General features: G+C 34.9%; 1 protein-coding gene across 1 annotated transcript; it reads left to right on the plus strand.

The window, feature by feature from the left end:
- Positions 1 to 4,627: 4,627 nt before the first annotated feature.
- On the plus strand, positions 4,628 to 14,593 carry LOC114527585. Its single transcript, XM_028549278.1, has 4 exons — positions 4,628 to 4,720; positions 11,238 to 11,975; positions 12,094 to 12,174; positions 12,898 to 14,593. Exons 2-4 carry the CDS (start codon positions 11,244 to 11,246, stop codon positions 13,501 to 13,503), a joined length of 1,419 nt encoding a protein of 472 aa, XP_028405079.1. The 5' UTR covers positions 4,628 to 4,720; positions 11,238 to 11,243; the 3' UTR covers positions 13,504 to 14,593.
- The last annotated feature ends 2,684 nt before the right edge of the window (positions 14,594 to 17,277 follow it).

Genomic DNA, 17,277 nt, shown 5'->3' on the forward strand with positions numbered 1-17,277 from the left:
AACCGCATGTCTGTCCAAATAAATCACTGTCTACCTGGGTATAGTCACTCGCACCTACACCAAATAATTGACAAATTCAACAGTGTAAGGGCCAGCCAGCCCTTATAATATATTATACTGTTTTCGACATTCAGCCATATAGATATGAAAATTAAGACTACAGCGGGGCGTATAATTTAGAACAGTACTCGTCAAGGATGATGAATATCATAATTGGAAAAGGCCGAGTAACATGTCGTTTTTCAACGTGGCACTGAAAATCTTTATACCTGAAAACAAACATTGCCACGTTCAGGCTCCCTGCGGTTATATTTTTTCATGTTTTCCGTTTGCCATTAAAATTGAACAATTCAGATGCAACTATGCAAACAAGAAAAACCACTAGTGATATTTTTTCCGCGAAGTGAATTTCTTCTTTTGTGTATTTCAGCAGTTTGTCTCAGATGGTACAGTTGACAGCTAAGAAACGACGAACTTATAAACCCTTCAATCTTGGGAAAAACAATAATATAAATTCAAAATCATTTTAAATTCAAAACACCTTAATAACAACGCCATTGCATGGTTATAGATTTGAAAAGAATATTTTTACATTAAAATCTACAAATGCGATACTGATTTTAAGCTGTAGTAATTTATTCTGCACACCCCTATATATCCACCACTGCTGCATTTGTATAATAAAAAATGAATTACCCCTGTAACTGTATCCATAGAGCATGATTGCATTTTATAAAATATCATGAAAATGCAACAATATTTGGAGAAACTAATTATAGAAAATCAAAAGAGCCCTAATTTAATTGCAAAATTCTGCGTATATATTGGGCCTGATGAGTCCCTGAAGGAACAGTATAAAGTGAATGGCTCCTAGCGCTCCACCAAGGCCACACCAAGTAGGTTAGTATAGCTAGGTCTTTATCATATTTGAAAACTAAAATTGTTGAGTTTCAACATTTTCTGAGATCGACAGGTCTTAAACTTCTCCGAAGTACACATATATACGATGCACAGTAAATTCCGTAAATTCTTTGAAATAGAAAAACAACTTCGGACAACACGTACAATTCATATAAACTAGGATAATTTCCGGACTGTTTGAGAAGTTAAAAAAAGCGAAATATATACTTGAGAATTATACCAGCACAGCTTTAATTATTTCTGTACGTTTCTGTTAGCTTTTCCGTATATTTTGATAACACAACATCAAGCTAGGTCTCAAGCTACCTTCAATGAACTTTAAACCAGTTTAAACAGGTTAATTAAGCACAACCAGCTGCGACAAAATGAAAAAGTGCGTCAAAATAGAAATCAGTTAAGTATAGAGAAAATTTGGAGAATTTAAAGCGGTTTCAACGCCAAAGCTCCATTGGCCTAAGAGCGAAACTGTCAAAGGAGGAGGCGAAAATAAGACGCGAAAATGTCATTAGCAGTTTGTTAAAGAGCAATAAACAGGAAAGGTTAGTGAAAGTGCGAAAGCTGTGAGGTGAACTTACGCGGCCGCGGACCACTAGTTGATTGTGTTTATAAGATATAAAACGATGATAACAATCATGATGATAGGCAAAAGCCAATCAATGTATTACATGGGTTTAACATGATAAAGAATAAAAGTTAACACATTTAGGGCTACCACACATGTCATGTCATGTTACTTGCATGAAGCATCAAAATATCCTCAAAATATCCTCAAACAAGTTTAGGCTAAGTCGAAAGCATTTCATCGCTCAATTTACGCCAAAATTAGTAGACAAGAAAATTTCTTTAGAAATACATTATGTCGTGATGTGCCTATACATATTGAGTTTTCCTAGTGACAATGTTCACTCTAAAATTAAACACGAAAACGTCTTTAGAAATACTTTATGTTGTACAGATTTCGATTTCGACAACTGCTTGTGATCAACGAAATCGGGCTAAGTACAATTCTTGGTATTCCAGAGCACGGTCAGTGATTTTCTCATATTAACATGCACACATCTTTACATTTCACGTAGAGTTTAACAATTTCAACATTTTTTTCGTTTCGGGTCTTTGTCTCTGTGCAATCTATCACCAATATTGATTTGTAAACGTGGCTATATCTATCTTGTTTAAACCGGTTAAACAATTGCATCTTCTGTAGATTGGTTATGCAAAATAGTTCTATAATTTGATCTCAAAACGAAAGTAGAATTGGTATTGTAGAATTGAGCTTTAATTATTTCTGTACGATTCTGTTAGCTTTTCTGTATATTTTGATACCACAACATCAAGCTAGGTCTCAAGCTAACCTCACAGCTGACTTCAACATATGTTCCACAGCGAATATTATTATTTATGCGGTTCATTGCTAAAGAAAAGTTCAAAATTATTCTTTCCTTGCATCGACAGACAATTTCGTCATGTAGTGGTTGGATGTAAAAGCACTAATTGCAGCGAATCGTGATTTTTCTAGCAAAAGGTACACTATAATTTGTTCGATACCTTCAATGAATCTTGTTTAAACCGGTTGAACACAGCTGCGTCGAAAAAGTTGCGTCAGAATAGAAGTCAGTGAAGTATAGAAAAAATTTTGGGAATTTTAAGTTGAAACTCACAAAATTTACCAACGCCAAAGCTTGTTCGGCACAAGAGTGTAACTGTAAAAGGAGGAGATGAAAATAAGACGCGGAAATAAAATTGCAGTGATTAGCAGACGAGTGTGTTAAAGAGCAATAAACGAGAAAGGTTAGTGAACGTGTGAAAGCTTTAACTTTACGAGGCCGGGCCACTGGCTGATTGTGTTTATAAGATATAAAACGACGATAGCAATGATGATAGGAAAAAGCCAATGTATTACATGCCTTTGGGTTTGATATGATAAAGAATAAAAGTTAAAATATTTAGAGCTACTACACATGTCATGTTACTGAAGCATCAAAATAACTAAAAACATTTTGACTGTACTCTTCAACTGGTATAGCTAAAAGATAATGTGCTATATTTAATACATGTTCATGGTATTTTTAATCTGAACTAGTATATATTATATCCCAAGACAAAGTCGAAAGCATGTTTTCCTTGTTTCATATTATTTTGACTGTAATGTGGAGGTTGTGTTTTTCTATAGTATGACAAAATTTACACCAAAATTTATTTATAGATAAAAATTATGTTGTAATGTACCATGAGTTTATCTATAGTGACAAAGTGTTTACGCCAAAATTAAACACAAAAAGTTGCGTCAAAGTATAGTGAAGTAAAAATTTAGGGAATCTCAAGTTTCAACTCACAAATTTACTGTGAGGTGAACTTTACGAGGCCGGACCACTGGTTGTGTTTTTAAAATATAAAACGACGATAACAATCACGAAGGCAAAAGCCGATCAATGTATTACATGGGTTTGACATGATATAGAGAATAAAAGTTAACACATTTAGAGCTACTATATACATATGTCATGTTACTGAAGCATCAAAATAAATAAAAACTTTTTGACTGTAATCTTCAACTTGTATAGCTATAAACTGTAGCTATATCCCCAGACAAAGTCGAAAGCATATTTCATTTTTAGACCGTGATTTGGAAGTTGTGTTTCTCTAGTGCATGACAAAATTTACGCCAAATGTTGTAATGTTGTGATGTGTCTACATATTGAGAGTTTCTAGTGACAATGTTCACGCTAAAATTCAAACACGAAAACGTCTTTAGAAATACTTTATGTTGTACAGATTTCGATTTCGACAACTGCTTGTGATCAACGAAATCGGGCTAAGTACAATTCTTGGTATTCCAGAGCACGGTCAGTGATTTTCTCATATTAACATGCATACATCTTTACATTTCACGTAGAGTTTAACAATTTCAACATTTTTTTTGTTTTGGGTCTTTGTCTCTGCAGTGCAATCTATCACCAATATTGATTTGTAAGCGGTTTTATATTGGCCATTCCAACTATACCACATACTTCGCCTATATATAGCAGCGTCGTTAAATAAGTGTTTTGAAGTATTCGTAATACCATATCCAAAATACAATAATAATGCCATTCTCTGAGAAGAACAGTTTAGAACTGATAGAGCTATCCAGTATAAATAAAGTTAGTTTAGTTTATGTTTCCTCCTGTAGTAACACTGGATCAATTGATAGGAGATGATCCTAATATTTACTGGAGCCCTGACCTATAGGAAATTCGCGCAATGTGAAAAAATTTTCGAAATAATAGGGGGAAGCTCAGGCTATGAAATGTAGTTTTGATTTTTAAGAGTGATGTATAATAATTCTCTTTGATTCCATTCACTTTGTGGTGACAAACACAGAAAGACAAAAATACCTGCATGATCATAACTACGTAGCATCGTTTATTCAGAGGGGCTGGGCATGCATATAATTCACAAATAAGCTGGCAAAGCCTACTGGGATTGCGAATTCTTTGTCTGAACCTGTCTTGAACCTGTTTTTACATATATTCTATGACCAAATATGGACAAAACGAATATGCAAAGTCATTCCGCCCCTGCACTTTACCAAAAAAACCATTTCTATATATACCCTTGGGAAGAGTATATGTACTAAGTTATTAAGGGGCTAACCGCCTAGCATACAACATATGACTTGACATAACACAGAATTTCCTAATACAAACAGGTGCAACAGCTGCAGTGAACTTTCAAAAACAAGAGTGAAGATAGAGAAGAATTGAGCATATCAACAGTAGTGACAAACGAGCAAGCAATTAACTCTGATCAAAATAGGAAGGTTGGTAAAGCTATACTTTATCTAAGTAATTTCTGCCCATGAGTTAATTTACCATCATTCCTGAGTTACGATGACCAAAACAAGCCGACTTCAACTTCAGTCTTTTTTACCCACGGTATTATTAATAGCGTTGTTTGATATTTCAAACTGTAAAGCTTGCGTGCATGTTGAGGGATTTTTCACGGACAAAGTTTACGTAATGCACGCTCAGTGCGGACTGCGGAGACCTAAATTATCTTTATTTTGATACTGGATAGCTCTATCAGTTCTAAACTGTTCTTCCTAGAGGTCCAGTAAGGATCTTCTGTTATTGATCTAGTGTTACTACAGGAGGAAACCTAAACTAAACTAACTATATTTTAACTGGATAGCCCTATCACTTCTAAACTGTTCTTGATAGAAGTTGATCATCATCTCTTATTGATCTACAGAATGAAACTTAAACTATTGTTCAATTTTATCCCTTGTTTTAAGTAATCGTAATTATACCTATATTCTCTTGGCATAAAATAGTGAACTTGCTTTAAGAAACAGAATTAGGGGGTTAAGTGCAGAACGGCTTCATATACCCCCAGCCGACTTAAAAATAATGCTTCACAGCAAATTTTATTGTTTAAATGAATTTGATCGATACCTTCAACAAATCTTGTTTAAACCGGTTAAACAGCTGCATCTTTTGTAGATCGAAAATAACCATATATGGACAGGTTTGTTGTGCAAAACAGAAATCAGTGTGCATGGCAGAGAAAAGAATTTAAGGAATTTTAGTTCTATATAATTTGAGCTCAAAACGAAAGTAGAATTGGTATTGTAGAATTGAGCTTTAATTATTTCTGTACGTTTCTGTTAGCTTTTCTGTATATTTTGATACCACAACATCAAGCTAGGTCTCAAGCTAACCTGCACAGCTGACTTCAACATATGTTCCACAGCGAATATTATTGTTTATGCGATTCATTGCTAAAGAAAAGTTCAAAATTATTCTTTCCCTGTATTGACAGACGATTTCGTCATGCAGTGGTTGGATGTAGCTAAAAGCACTAATTGCGTCGAATTGTCATTTTTTAAGAAAAAATTACACTATAATTTGTTCGATACCCTCAATGAGTCTCGTTTAAACCGGTTAAACACAGCTGCGTCAAAAAAAAGTTGCGTCAGAATAGAAATCAGTGAAGTATAGAAAAAATTTAGGGAATTTTAATTTCAAACTCACAAATTTACCAACGCCAAAGCTCGATCGGCACAAGGGTGAAACTGTCAAAGGAGGAGATGAAAATAAGACGCGGAAATAAAATTGCAGTGATTGGCAGACGAGTGTGTTAAAGAGCAATAAACGGGAAAGGTTATAGTGAAAGTGTGAAAGCCTTAACTTTACTAGGCCGGGCCACTGGCTGATTGTGTTTATAAGATATAAAACGACGATAGCAATGATAATAGGAAAAAGCCAATGTATTACATGCCTTTGGGTTTGATATGATAAAGAATAAAAGTTAACACATTTAGAGCTACTACACATGTCATGTTACTGAAGCATCAAAATAACTAACAATGTTTTGATTATACACTTCAACTGGTAGAGCTAAAAAATAATGTGCTATATTTAATACATGTACATGGTATTTTTAATCTGAACTAGTATATATTATATCCCAAGACAAAGTCGAAAGCATTTTTTCCTTGTTTCATATTATTTTGACTGTAATGTGGAGGTTGTGTTTTTCTATAGTATGACAAAATTTACACCAAAATTTATTTATAGATAAAAATTATGTTGTAATGTGCCATGAGTTTATCTATAGTGACAAAGTATTTACGCCAAAATTAAACACGAAAAGTTGCGTCGAAGTATAGTGAACTAAAAATTTAGGGAATTTCAAGTTTCAACTAAGGCAAAATTTGCTGTGAGGTGAACTTTACGAGGCCGGACCACTGGTTGTGTTTTTAAAATATAAAACGACGATAACAATCACGAAGGCAAAAGCCGATCAATATTGTATTACATGGGTTTGACATGATATAGAGAATAAGAGTTAACGAATTTAGAGCTACTATATACATATGTCATGTCACTGAAGCATCAAAATAACTAAAAACTTTTTGACTATACTCTTAAACTTGTATAGCTATACACTGTAGCTATATCCCCAGACAAAGTCGAAAGCATACACGTTTACCTTGTTTCATTTTTAGACCGTATTAAAAGCGGATGTTGCATGTGCTTTTCTAGTGCATGACAAAATTTACGCCAAAATTAGTAGACAATAAAATTTCTTTAGAAATACATTAATTATATGTCGTGATGTGCCTACATATTGAGAGTTTCTAGTGACAATGTTCACTCTAAAATTCAAACACGAAAACGTCTTTAAAAATACTTTATGTTGTACAGATTTCGATTTCGACAACTGCTTGTGATCAACGAAATCGGGCTAAGTACAATTCTTGGTATTCCAGAGCACGTTCAGTGATTTCTCATGACATGCAAATAAGCTGACAAAGCCTAATGGGATTGCGAATTCTTTTTCCTTTTACAGGTTTGAACCTGTTTTTACATATATTCTATCAACAATTTCCTAATACAAACAGGTGCAACTGCTGCAGTAAAACTTTCAAAAATAAGAGTGAAGATAGAGAAGAATTGAGCATATCAACAGTAGTGACAAACGAGCAAGCAATTAACTCTGATCGAAATAGAAAAGTTGGTAAAGCTATGCTTTATATAAGTAATTTCTGCCCATGAGTTAATTTACCATCATTCCTGAGTTATGATGACCAAAACAAGCCGACTTCAACTTCAGTCTTCTCTGCCGACGGTATTACAACAATAGGGTAGTTTGATATTTTGAAACTGTAAAGCTCGTGCATGTTCAGTAATTTTTACAGTTAATCAGCACAATTAGTGCGGACTATCGAGATCTAAACTAACTTTATTTTCCACTGGATAGCTCTATCATTTCTATATGTTTATTTCTCTTCTCCCATGGATCAATTGTTTCAATTATTTTGAGTACATCATACACTTTAATCATCCTTTCATGAGTAAATGAAAATATTGAATGTATATACTCAACTATACAGATCAAAACGGAGTAAACGAAGAATGTACTCAAATCTTCAGTAATCAGGGTCTCAAACATTTATTCAAGAAATTAGTCAGAACACTTTACACGTATTTAAGCCTTGAGTTAACTATAAAATAACTTTTAAACGAATAAAGAGGTCGACAACAACAATGCGCAAAAACATGCAGAGCGAAAGATCAGCCCGTTCGATAAAGAAAACAAATGCGCCCACACACGATTAATCCTCGCAAAATCTCAACCGAAAGCCAAAACATGTCCAGATTCAATTAACAGGGAATATGAGGCATCGCATCAAACCTTGCATAGCAAAGAAACCTGCATGAGGAGTTAATTCTACATGTTGGCACAAATTAACCTGGCGGCTGGCTGACCAAACTACCAAAGTCCTAAGGACATTGTTACTGGGACATTTTGAATATCGCCAAAGAAGAAGAAAGCACTGATCAGGAATCATCTTACCTGAAGTCATTGTGAGGACTGATTAAGTTATGAAGTCCAAGTTATGAACCTAAAATAGGTAAGATCACTGCCAAATTAAATGAGTTTTGCACAGAGGATACTATTTGCCTTTTGAGCATAAAAATATACAAGTAAGCCAGATACATTCGGCTATTGAGAACAAATCAGATAATATAAGAGAGAATATAAGAAATTTACCAGAAATTTTTGGGAATAAGCGTCATTAAGCGACCATAGTCTGATTTATATAGCTATTATATGTCGGAAATTGTCTATTCGAAGAAAAGAGCCATTAAAATAACTATAACAATACAAACACGATAAAAATATGTTTCTTTAGGAAAATAGAAGAGAGATAAAAAAGGATTACTTTACAGAGAGATTGAGTAAAATTAGGAATAACCGGAAGGACATGTGGAAAGTCATCATCGGATACAGTACTGTACAGAAATAAGCTAACAAAAACCGCGGTTAACCTAGGTCACACCTCAGCCTGGTCACGGTTGAACCGAGGTCAGACCGAGGTCCACTCGTGGTGAGACGGAGGTTAAACACCGGCCTGACAGACATTTCTTAAGATTTTCTCGATATGGTTATTGTGTTGTCGTTTTCAGCTGTTCGTAAAATTCCGTTCCGGAGCGAACGGCAACCGCGGTCGTATTTTTCCCTTGTGGTCCTTTGCGGTTTCTATCGGTCGACCGCAACCGAACCGCAACTTGTCCTGATCGCAAACCGAATCGCAAACGCAGTGTTAGGGTATTTCAGGACAGTACTGTAAGTAATAAAACTACCTTCCAAACCGCCTAACATATTTAAATGCATCAATGTTCGCCGATGATACGAATATTACAAAAAATAGTAATTCAAAATAATATCTGTTCAAAATCAATTAAATAATGACTTAATTGGAAAGGATACATACAGGTAGCTGCTTTAACCAAAAAATTAACTCTTAATACAGGAAAAAATGAAGATATGATAATAGGCATCAACAAGATTAGGAAATAATAAGAATTTATTGTCGTTGACTTTTGTTGAAAAATCATATAATTGCAATTGTCTCCAAGGTTTCAAAAGGAATTGGTGTAATAAGACGTATGAAAGCTTATATACGGCATGCAATGAGGACTTTGGTGCAAATTTATAATGCTATAATTTTACCCCATTTCGCCTATTGTAGTCTTATTTGAGATAACTCCTGCAATTATTTGATTAAAAAGTTACAAATAATGCAGGATCACAACGGGTAAATCGTATGAAATAAGATCAAGCGATAGGATGAAAACAAAAAAGCAATTCTCATGCATGTAAAGTAAGATACAACTGCGTAAATCAAGCAATAGCTCAATGTTTGAAGTAAGGGGTAATCAGAGTTTTCAAATTCCGACGCCTAAAATCAATTTTATAATTATGAAAAAGAGAATAAGTTATTCTGGAGCGATGCTGTGGAATACTTAGTTTGCCAAATGTTGTAGTCGTCGGTTAAAAAATGTTCTCAATAGCCAAATATAATGATTTTTCATGAGTGCGTGATATATGATGTGTAATTATACTTTCTTTTGTTTTTTTAATTTACATTTATGTAAAATATATATCTAGTTATAGCTAGGTAAATTTCATGTATATACCAGTCCCTTTTATACTTTACATGCAAACGGCCCCTTGAAAATAATTTTTAATGAAGGACTACATTAAAAAGTTTAAATAATAAGGAGTGTTTTACATGCATACAATTCAAAATTACTTAATTGAGAGATTAGCACTGAAGTCAAGGGATGTTTTTATCTCTGTTATTTAGTTAGTTATGTTGTTTATCTTCCGCAAATATTAATTAGTATTGTGAGACAGATGTATGAAAAATTGCACCGCGTGTATAACAGGGCTTTAAAGAAAAGAAATTAGAAGAACTTCTCACGTGCGTGGAATAAGTGCTTAATAGGAAAGCGGCATAATTTTTATTTAAAATATACGAGTTAACGTTGATGTATATTATTGACAATTATTGGATGAGATTGAGTGTGATATCGAGAATTATCAAGCGGAAGTTTGCATTATTCGCCGAAGCAAAGAGAGGAAGCCTGCGTCATTATTGACCAAATAACTAGCGGCAAAAAATTACGTCACCTACGGATAATTTTCAATGTCGTGTAGGTGGCAAGACATTGAGAATTATCTGTAGGTTTTTAGCCAATCACAATCGAGATTGCATTAGTAATGCATAATAAATACATATTATATGCTCATGCACTTTTTGAGATTAAACATTGAGTAGAGATTAATTTTACTTACACAAGATGGCGTGCAGAAAATGTCCCTTGCGAAGCTTTGACTGATAGTGATAACTATTTAGACCAAAGTGCAATTTGTAAATTTTTATTACCTAATAGTCTAACATCGAATCGCTTATGCTTCAAAATATCAGATCAAAATGTTGTGTGGCTGTTGCAGCAATCCAAAAAACCAAAATTCTCATTTGTCCAAGTTAGAATTTTAAATACAAACGTTTTGCTTAACATTTACAAAACATTTTACATTTACAAAATTTTAGCTACTTTTTCCACCAATGTGCCCCAGTCGAAGTTCACGCATATATATTTGAAACAATATCCTCTTATGGTTAGCATTGGACATTTTGGGGGCACCCTGTACAGAGTGAGTAAAAAAAACTGACACCTTTGAAACTCAAATTGGCTGCGAACTTATGGCTGGAATATGACAATTCCCATGTACAATCAACAAAAACGATTTGATAAAACTGTTCTTTTGTATTTACAGAGCTTAGAATGCATTTTAACTCCCAATGGGAACAAACTTTATGTTTTGGGTTAATTAATTTGATATGCTTCGTATACCCATGAGATATTTTAGGCAACTTCTGTCCCATTACAGCCGCTATGCGGCTAATTTGAATTTCAAAGGTGTCAGTTTTTTTTTACTCATCCCGTATATGCTAATGCATTTTTTCTATCCAACAGATTGAAATGCCTTACTCAGAGGATTTGAAGTTATCTTCTATATCAAGTGCCTGCCAGGTTCTAACTCGGGCGCCATCCATCGTTACAGCAACTTTAGGCCATCTGTTACATACTTCGGCAAAAGATGATTTCAGTTTAAAGGAACATTGCCCAAATGCAAAGCTCAAATATATCAGGCATCCAGATTCGTTCCGTGCGTGCATAGTTCAGATTTCCAATGACGTCTGCGAGGCGTTTGAAGCAGCACACAGGAGCATGAATCTTATTTCCGTGAAATCTGAACACATTGTTACGGACGTGAAAAGAGCATTGGAATTTACAGAGAGTGGCACTCGTCATGAATGGAAACTCGCCCTGCATTATCTTCGCAATGCTCAAACGATTTGCCAGGATTGTGTGAAGATAGCCGCCCCCATAACGGAAGAATTTGAAAAAGTCGACAAAACGGTAAGGGAGCTTGACGAAATCCTTGCTGGATCGGAGGGGAAAATCTACCAAGAAGTAGAGTCAACAAGAAAAGAAATTGATGAAACTAATAAAAAGACAGAACAGATGATGGAGAGTGAAAAGGAACAAGTCGAAATGTGTGATGGAGCAAAAAAAGAATACGAAGATGCAGCCGCAGCTTGTCCATCACCTTGGATAGATACTTTAGTTACATTACTTGATAGTTTCACACACCTCGCTATCAATACCACATTAGAATCAGTGAAGCAAACAACGATGCTACCGCCCGAGGTATGTATAGCTTCATTTTTTGTTTTTAAACGCTTTTAAACTCTTCACGTACATGTTGTTTAAAAACACATGCGCGCTATACTCTAACGTCGTTGTTTAAATTAAACATTTCTATTAGGTTTTAACGTCCACTTTGGGATTGGGAACTGGTGGAGGGCCTTTTACAAAAGCGTTTAAGGATAAGCCTGAAGAAAAAGAGGTATAGGTACTGCATACTAGCGAAGTATCTTCTTAACTTATCTCTCGAAATGTAAATCCAGTGGAAGAATTCACGGTTCTATAAAGGATGTGGCATTTCGAGAAGGGGGGAATTCACCAACCTTTATTATTTGTGAGTGGTGTGACACTCGATGTTACCTTATCGGAAATTTGTACCACAGTAATGCGATAATACATTACCTGAATCTTGAGAGGGGAGAGAAAGGTAAATTATGGGAGATATACACATGCAGTTAGGGGGCATCCTCCCCCAAGACAATTTTGAATTTCAGAGTGCAGCAAATGCAATTCCCTCCGTTTTGGGGGTGAGACTTTTGCAATAAATAGCCAAAACATTTTTCTGAAAGAGGATTATATACTTCCAACAATAGTTTAATTTCATTCTGGTAGCATTTTGGGAGCCCGGCCCTTGCAACACTGGGACGTACGGCAGATTATACGTTTGATTGCAAAATCCCGCCAAGTGCATGCATGAAAATCGTTTGTTTTCAGTAAAGCCCACTTAATATGATTCATCCGTTTAAAACTTTTTTACCCCATGCAACTATAATCTATATTCACTAAAGTTCTCCTTTGCAGTCCTATTGAAAATTAGTTATACCCGGCTACACATGCTTTACACTCACTTCAGTTAAAACATAAAACTTAAAACTTTAGTTGTTTACAAACTATGCATATTTAAACATTGCGTATACTTATTTAGAAAAAAAAGAAAGAAGAGTATGAAGAATTAAAAAAAGCTAAACAAACGCTTCAAGAGTTAAAGGAAATCGCCTCTAAAGACCTTGAGAAATCTAATCAAAAGATCAGCAACTTGAATAAAAATAAAGACGCTCTGGAAACGAGTATCACGGAGTTTTCTAAGGTTAAAGAATTTTGGAGCCAATTGAAGATTATGTTTCAAACGTTTCATGACTTAATTAACGTTCATCTTGAACAAAATATGAGCAAGGTCATACGCGACGGAGAAAAAGTTAAAGCAACGAACGAAGAGCTTAATGATTGCCAGAAAATGTCATATAATACGCGCAAGCCGATCATTGAAGATTCCAAACAAGCCATGAAAGTTGCTTGTGTGGTAAAATGGATCTCAGGATTCTTCGTTGAGGTTTCAAAAAAGTATTTACTGGTTGAAATATACGGTTTGCAGAGTATCACTCGTTTGAAATCAAGTAGCGACCATGCAAGGATGGAGGAGTTAGGGAGAAAATTGAAGGAAGATGCAAAGGAAGCCGAGAGGAGAATTCCAATAATTGCTGAAGAAAGAGAAAAAGAATTGAGAAATGAGTTATCTCATCATCGTTTGTAGCTAAGCATAGTTCAGATCACATATGTGACGATTCAGTTTAAAAAGGTGAATCAGTGCACAAAAAGTCAACCTATTACTGCAACTAAAATATATTATACGTATTTAATAATTACACGTAATTATAACACGTATATATAAAACTCGAATTAGGCACAATGTCATCGTAATGTAGTTTAATCAAAGATTGTTTTGTATTACTTTATTCCAGCGACATTTCCACATTTGAAATCAGCAATCTTTACATAAATGCATGGAAACGTTTGGTATTTTTTCGCACCATTAAGAACTTGTATATGTAGCCATATGTTGTGACGTTTTTCATAATAATAATTCATATACCATTCTACTCTTGTCTATACTTGAATTTGTTATCAATGCACTGTGTTAGTTTTAAGACAGAGTCACATTAACCTCTGCATGATAACAAAGGTAATGGGATTTTGCCGCCAGATAAGACAGTTAGGATTTACATATACATTCACGTTTACATACATTTACGAAACAAATTAGCTTAAGTATCTAAAAGACCACTTCATCATAACATTTCAGATCGAAAAATTTCCAATTCCCAATTCTTCTTCAATTCCCAATTTGTGCTGGACTTCAAGGGATACATTATTCTTGCCTAAACTATATATACAAATCACAAGCAGGAACGCTTTTTATTATAACCTAAGAAATAGAGTATCGTTCCTCCTGTTTTCAGAAATCTAAGTACTGTTAAGTTCATTTACCACGCAAAAGGTTTTGATGGCAAATATCCCGAACTGAACCTCATAATAGTCATAAAATAAAATATGTAGTTAATCAAATTCTGTATAATCAAACTTCACCTTGAATATTGTGTAGTGTTGTGGTATATGCATATATTGCAAGATATTTTTTCCGTGGCAGCCAGGCCCGTGCATAAAAGCTCAGCACAATAATTATGGCGTCGCTCAAACTAAATGAGATCTTTAATATATAAAATACTGTCCATTATTATAATTCATCTTAGGGCAGATGAATTCCGAAATCAGAATATCTTACGAAAAGTATTAGTTTCAAAGAACTTAAAATATAGGACTCATTGTCACTATAGAGATAGTAATCAATAGGCATTTTTTAACAGTAATATTTCTAACGACAGCCTGTTAAATCACAACTTGTTGTCAGTGTTATATACTTACATAAATGTTAAGAAATGTTAAAAATTTGTGTATGTATAGTTAGTGCATATTAATCCATATTTTTCAGATTATACTGACAAATTTGTAGTTTTAATCAGATCCTACTTGGAAACCAGCAATTTGTTGACGTATATATATCCTAATGCATTTCTTCGATCTAACAGATAAAATGGCTCAGTTAGACGACTCGATTCAAGAAACAACTCCCGTTATGGATGATGAAGAAATGGTATCTTTTATATCAAGTGCCTGCAAGCCTCTAGGTCTGGCGTCATCCACCGTTATAGCAACATTGGGCCGTTTGTTACTTACATCGGCAAAACAGGATTTCAGTTTAAAGGAACATTGTGAAAGTACAAATTTCAAATATATCAAGTATCCAGATTCCTTCCGCGCATGTCTAGTTCAGGTTTCCAATGGCGTCTGCGATGCGTTTGATGCAGCACACAGGAGCATGAAGCGTATTTCCGTGAAATCTGAAATCTTTGCTACGGACGTGAAAAGGGCATTGGAATTTATGGAGAGTGGCACTCATCAGGAATGGGTACTCGCCCTGCATTATCTTAAAAACGCTAAAAAGAATTGCCTGGAATGTGTAGAGATCGCCGCTCCTATAACGGAACAACTTGAAGAAATCGGCAAAACGATAGACGAACTAAATGAAGTCCTCGAAAAGTCTGATGAAGCAAAAAAAGAATACCAAGATGCAGCCGAAGCTTCTCCTTCACCTTGGGAAACTGTTGATCGTATCACACACAAACTCATTGATCGTATCACACACTTCGCTATCAATTTCGCAGTAGAATTATTTAGACAAACAATGATACCACAGACACAGGTATGTACAGGGTTGTTTTTTTGTTTTAACACAGTTTAAACTCTTCGCATGTAGCCATGAAAATGCACACGAGCTATACTCCATATAACGTTGTTGTTTGAACCTCTATTTTAGGCCTCAACGCCCAAAGTGGAACTGAGAACGAGTGGGGGACCTTTTACGGGAAAAAATGAGGTATGGGGTACTGCGTACTAAATATCATCTTAACTTATTTCTCGAAATTTAAATCCAGTGGAAGGACTCAAGGTTCTAAAGGACGTGGCATTTCGGGACCGGGGCGGGATTCTCCAACCGCGTTATACCCGTCACGGCAGTTTCGTAGGTTGTGTGTGACACTCGATGCAACCTTTATTTCTTATCGAACCTTTGAATGAATATACAAATAAGTTAGGTTCTACTTATTTTAGGACAAGTTGTTTTTCATAGACAACATGTGTACTTCATTACACACAGCTCTCGACGAGTGCCTTCAATATGGCGGTTTTCCACTAAAACGAACAACCCTTGATTTTCTTTTCAATTAATTTTGACCTGTGAAGGGAATCTGTTACAGTCGAATTCTCGCAATTTGAAAAATTAGGCGAGTCCCGCCTAGTGCATGGAAATCGTTGGTTTTGTAAAGCCAATTTAATATAACGATGCATCGATATTTTTTATCCCAACTGATAGCGATCAATATTGACTTTTATATGCAGTAAAAGTCTAAATGGCTGCAGAAAAGTGTTCTTGAGCTCTATTCCTGCTTTGCAGTCTGATTAATAACTATTTGTTTTTAACCTCAATTATAACATAAAACATCAAACTTCAGTTGTTTAAAACAATGCATATTTAATAATTTTCTTGTATGATTGCATGGCGACTTTAGTAATTATAATAACTTGTAGGTACAAAAAAAATATGCATAAATTAAATGCATATTTAGACATAGCGCATACTTATTTAGAGTGAAAAGAAAGAAAAAAAAGAGAACCAAAGCCTTGAGTCAAAGATCAAAGACGCTCTGGAAGAGGGTACGCGAGTTTCTAAGGTTAAAAAATTTGGAGGCAATTGAAGATTATGTTTCAAACGTTTCATGATTTAATGAAAGATCGTCTTCGAGAAAATGCGAACAAGGCCTTAGGGTTCGGCAAATTAGCTGAAGCAACAAACGAAGAGCTTAATGGTTGCCAGAAAATCTCATATAATACGCGCAAGACGATCATTGAAGATTCCAAATACGCCATGAAAATTGCTTGTATGGTAAAATGGATCTCAGGATTCTACGTTGAGGTTTCAGATAAGTATTTACTGGTTGGAGTGAATGGTTTGCAAAGTTTCGCTGGTTTGAGATCAAGTAGCGGCCATGCAAGGATGGGTGAAGTATGCAGAAAATTGGAGGAAGATGCAAAGAAAGCTGAGAAGGGAATTCCAAAAATTGCTGAAGAAAGAGAAAAAGATTTGAGAAATGAGTTTTCAGTCATAATCAGTTGTAAGCAAAGTTGAGATAACATCTGAAGATTTTAAAAAGGTTTGAAACAGTGCACAAAAATTCTACCTATTACTGCAACTAAAATATTATATATATTTACTAATTTCATTGGTGCGCTTGGACGCATGGAAATTGATTTATAAATAACATGCATATATAACGTGTGTTCTGATTGGTCGAAGCCCGTGTTTGGATCAGGCCATGCAAACACGGAAATTTAAAATTTTTAAAAATTTAAATTTAGATTCAGGCCTTGCCGTTGTTATTTTATAAAACAACTACTTAATGGTTTCCGTGTT

Source organism: Dendronephthya gigantea, unplaced genomic scaffold (genome assembly GCF_004324835.1).
Source record: "Dendronephthya gigantea isolate DGI-Jeju-01 unplaced genomic scaffold, DenGig_1.0 000045F, whole genome shotgun sequence".
Classification (NCBI taxonomy): domain Eukaryota; kingdom Metazoa; phylum Cnidaria; class Anthozoa; order Malacalcyonacea; family Nephtheidae; genus Dendronephthya; species Dendronephthya gigantea.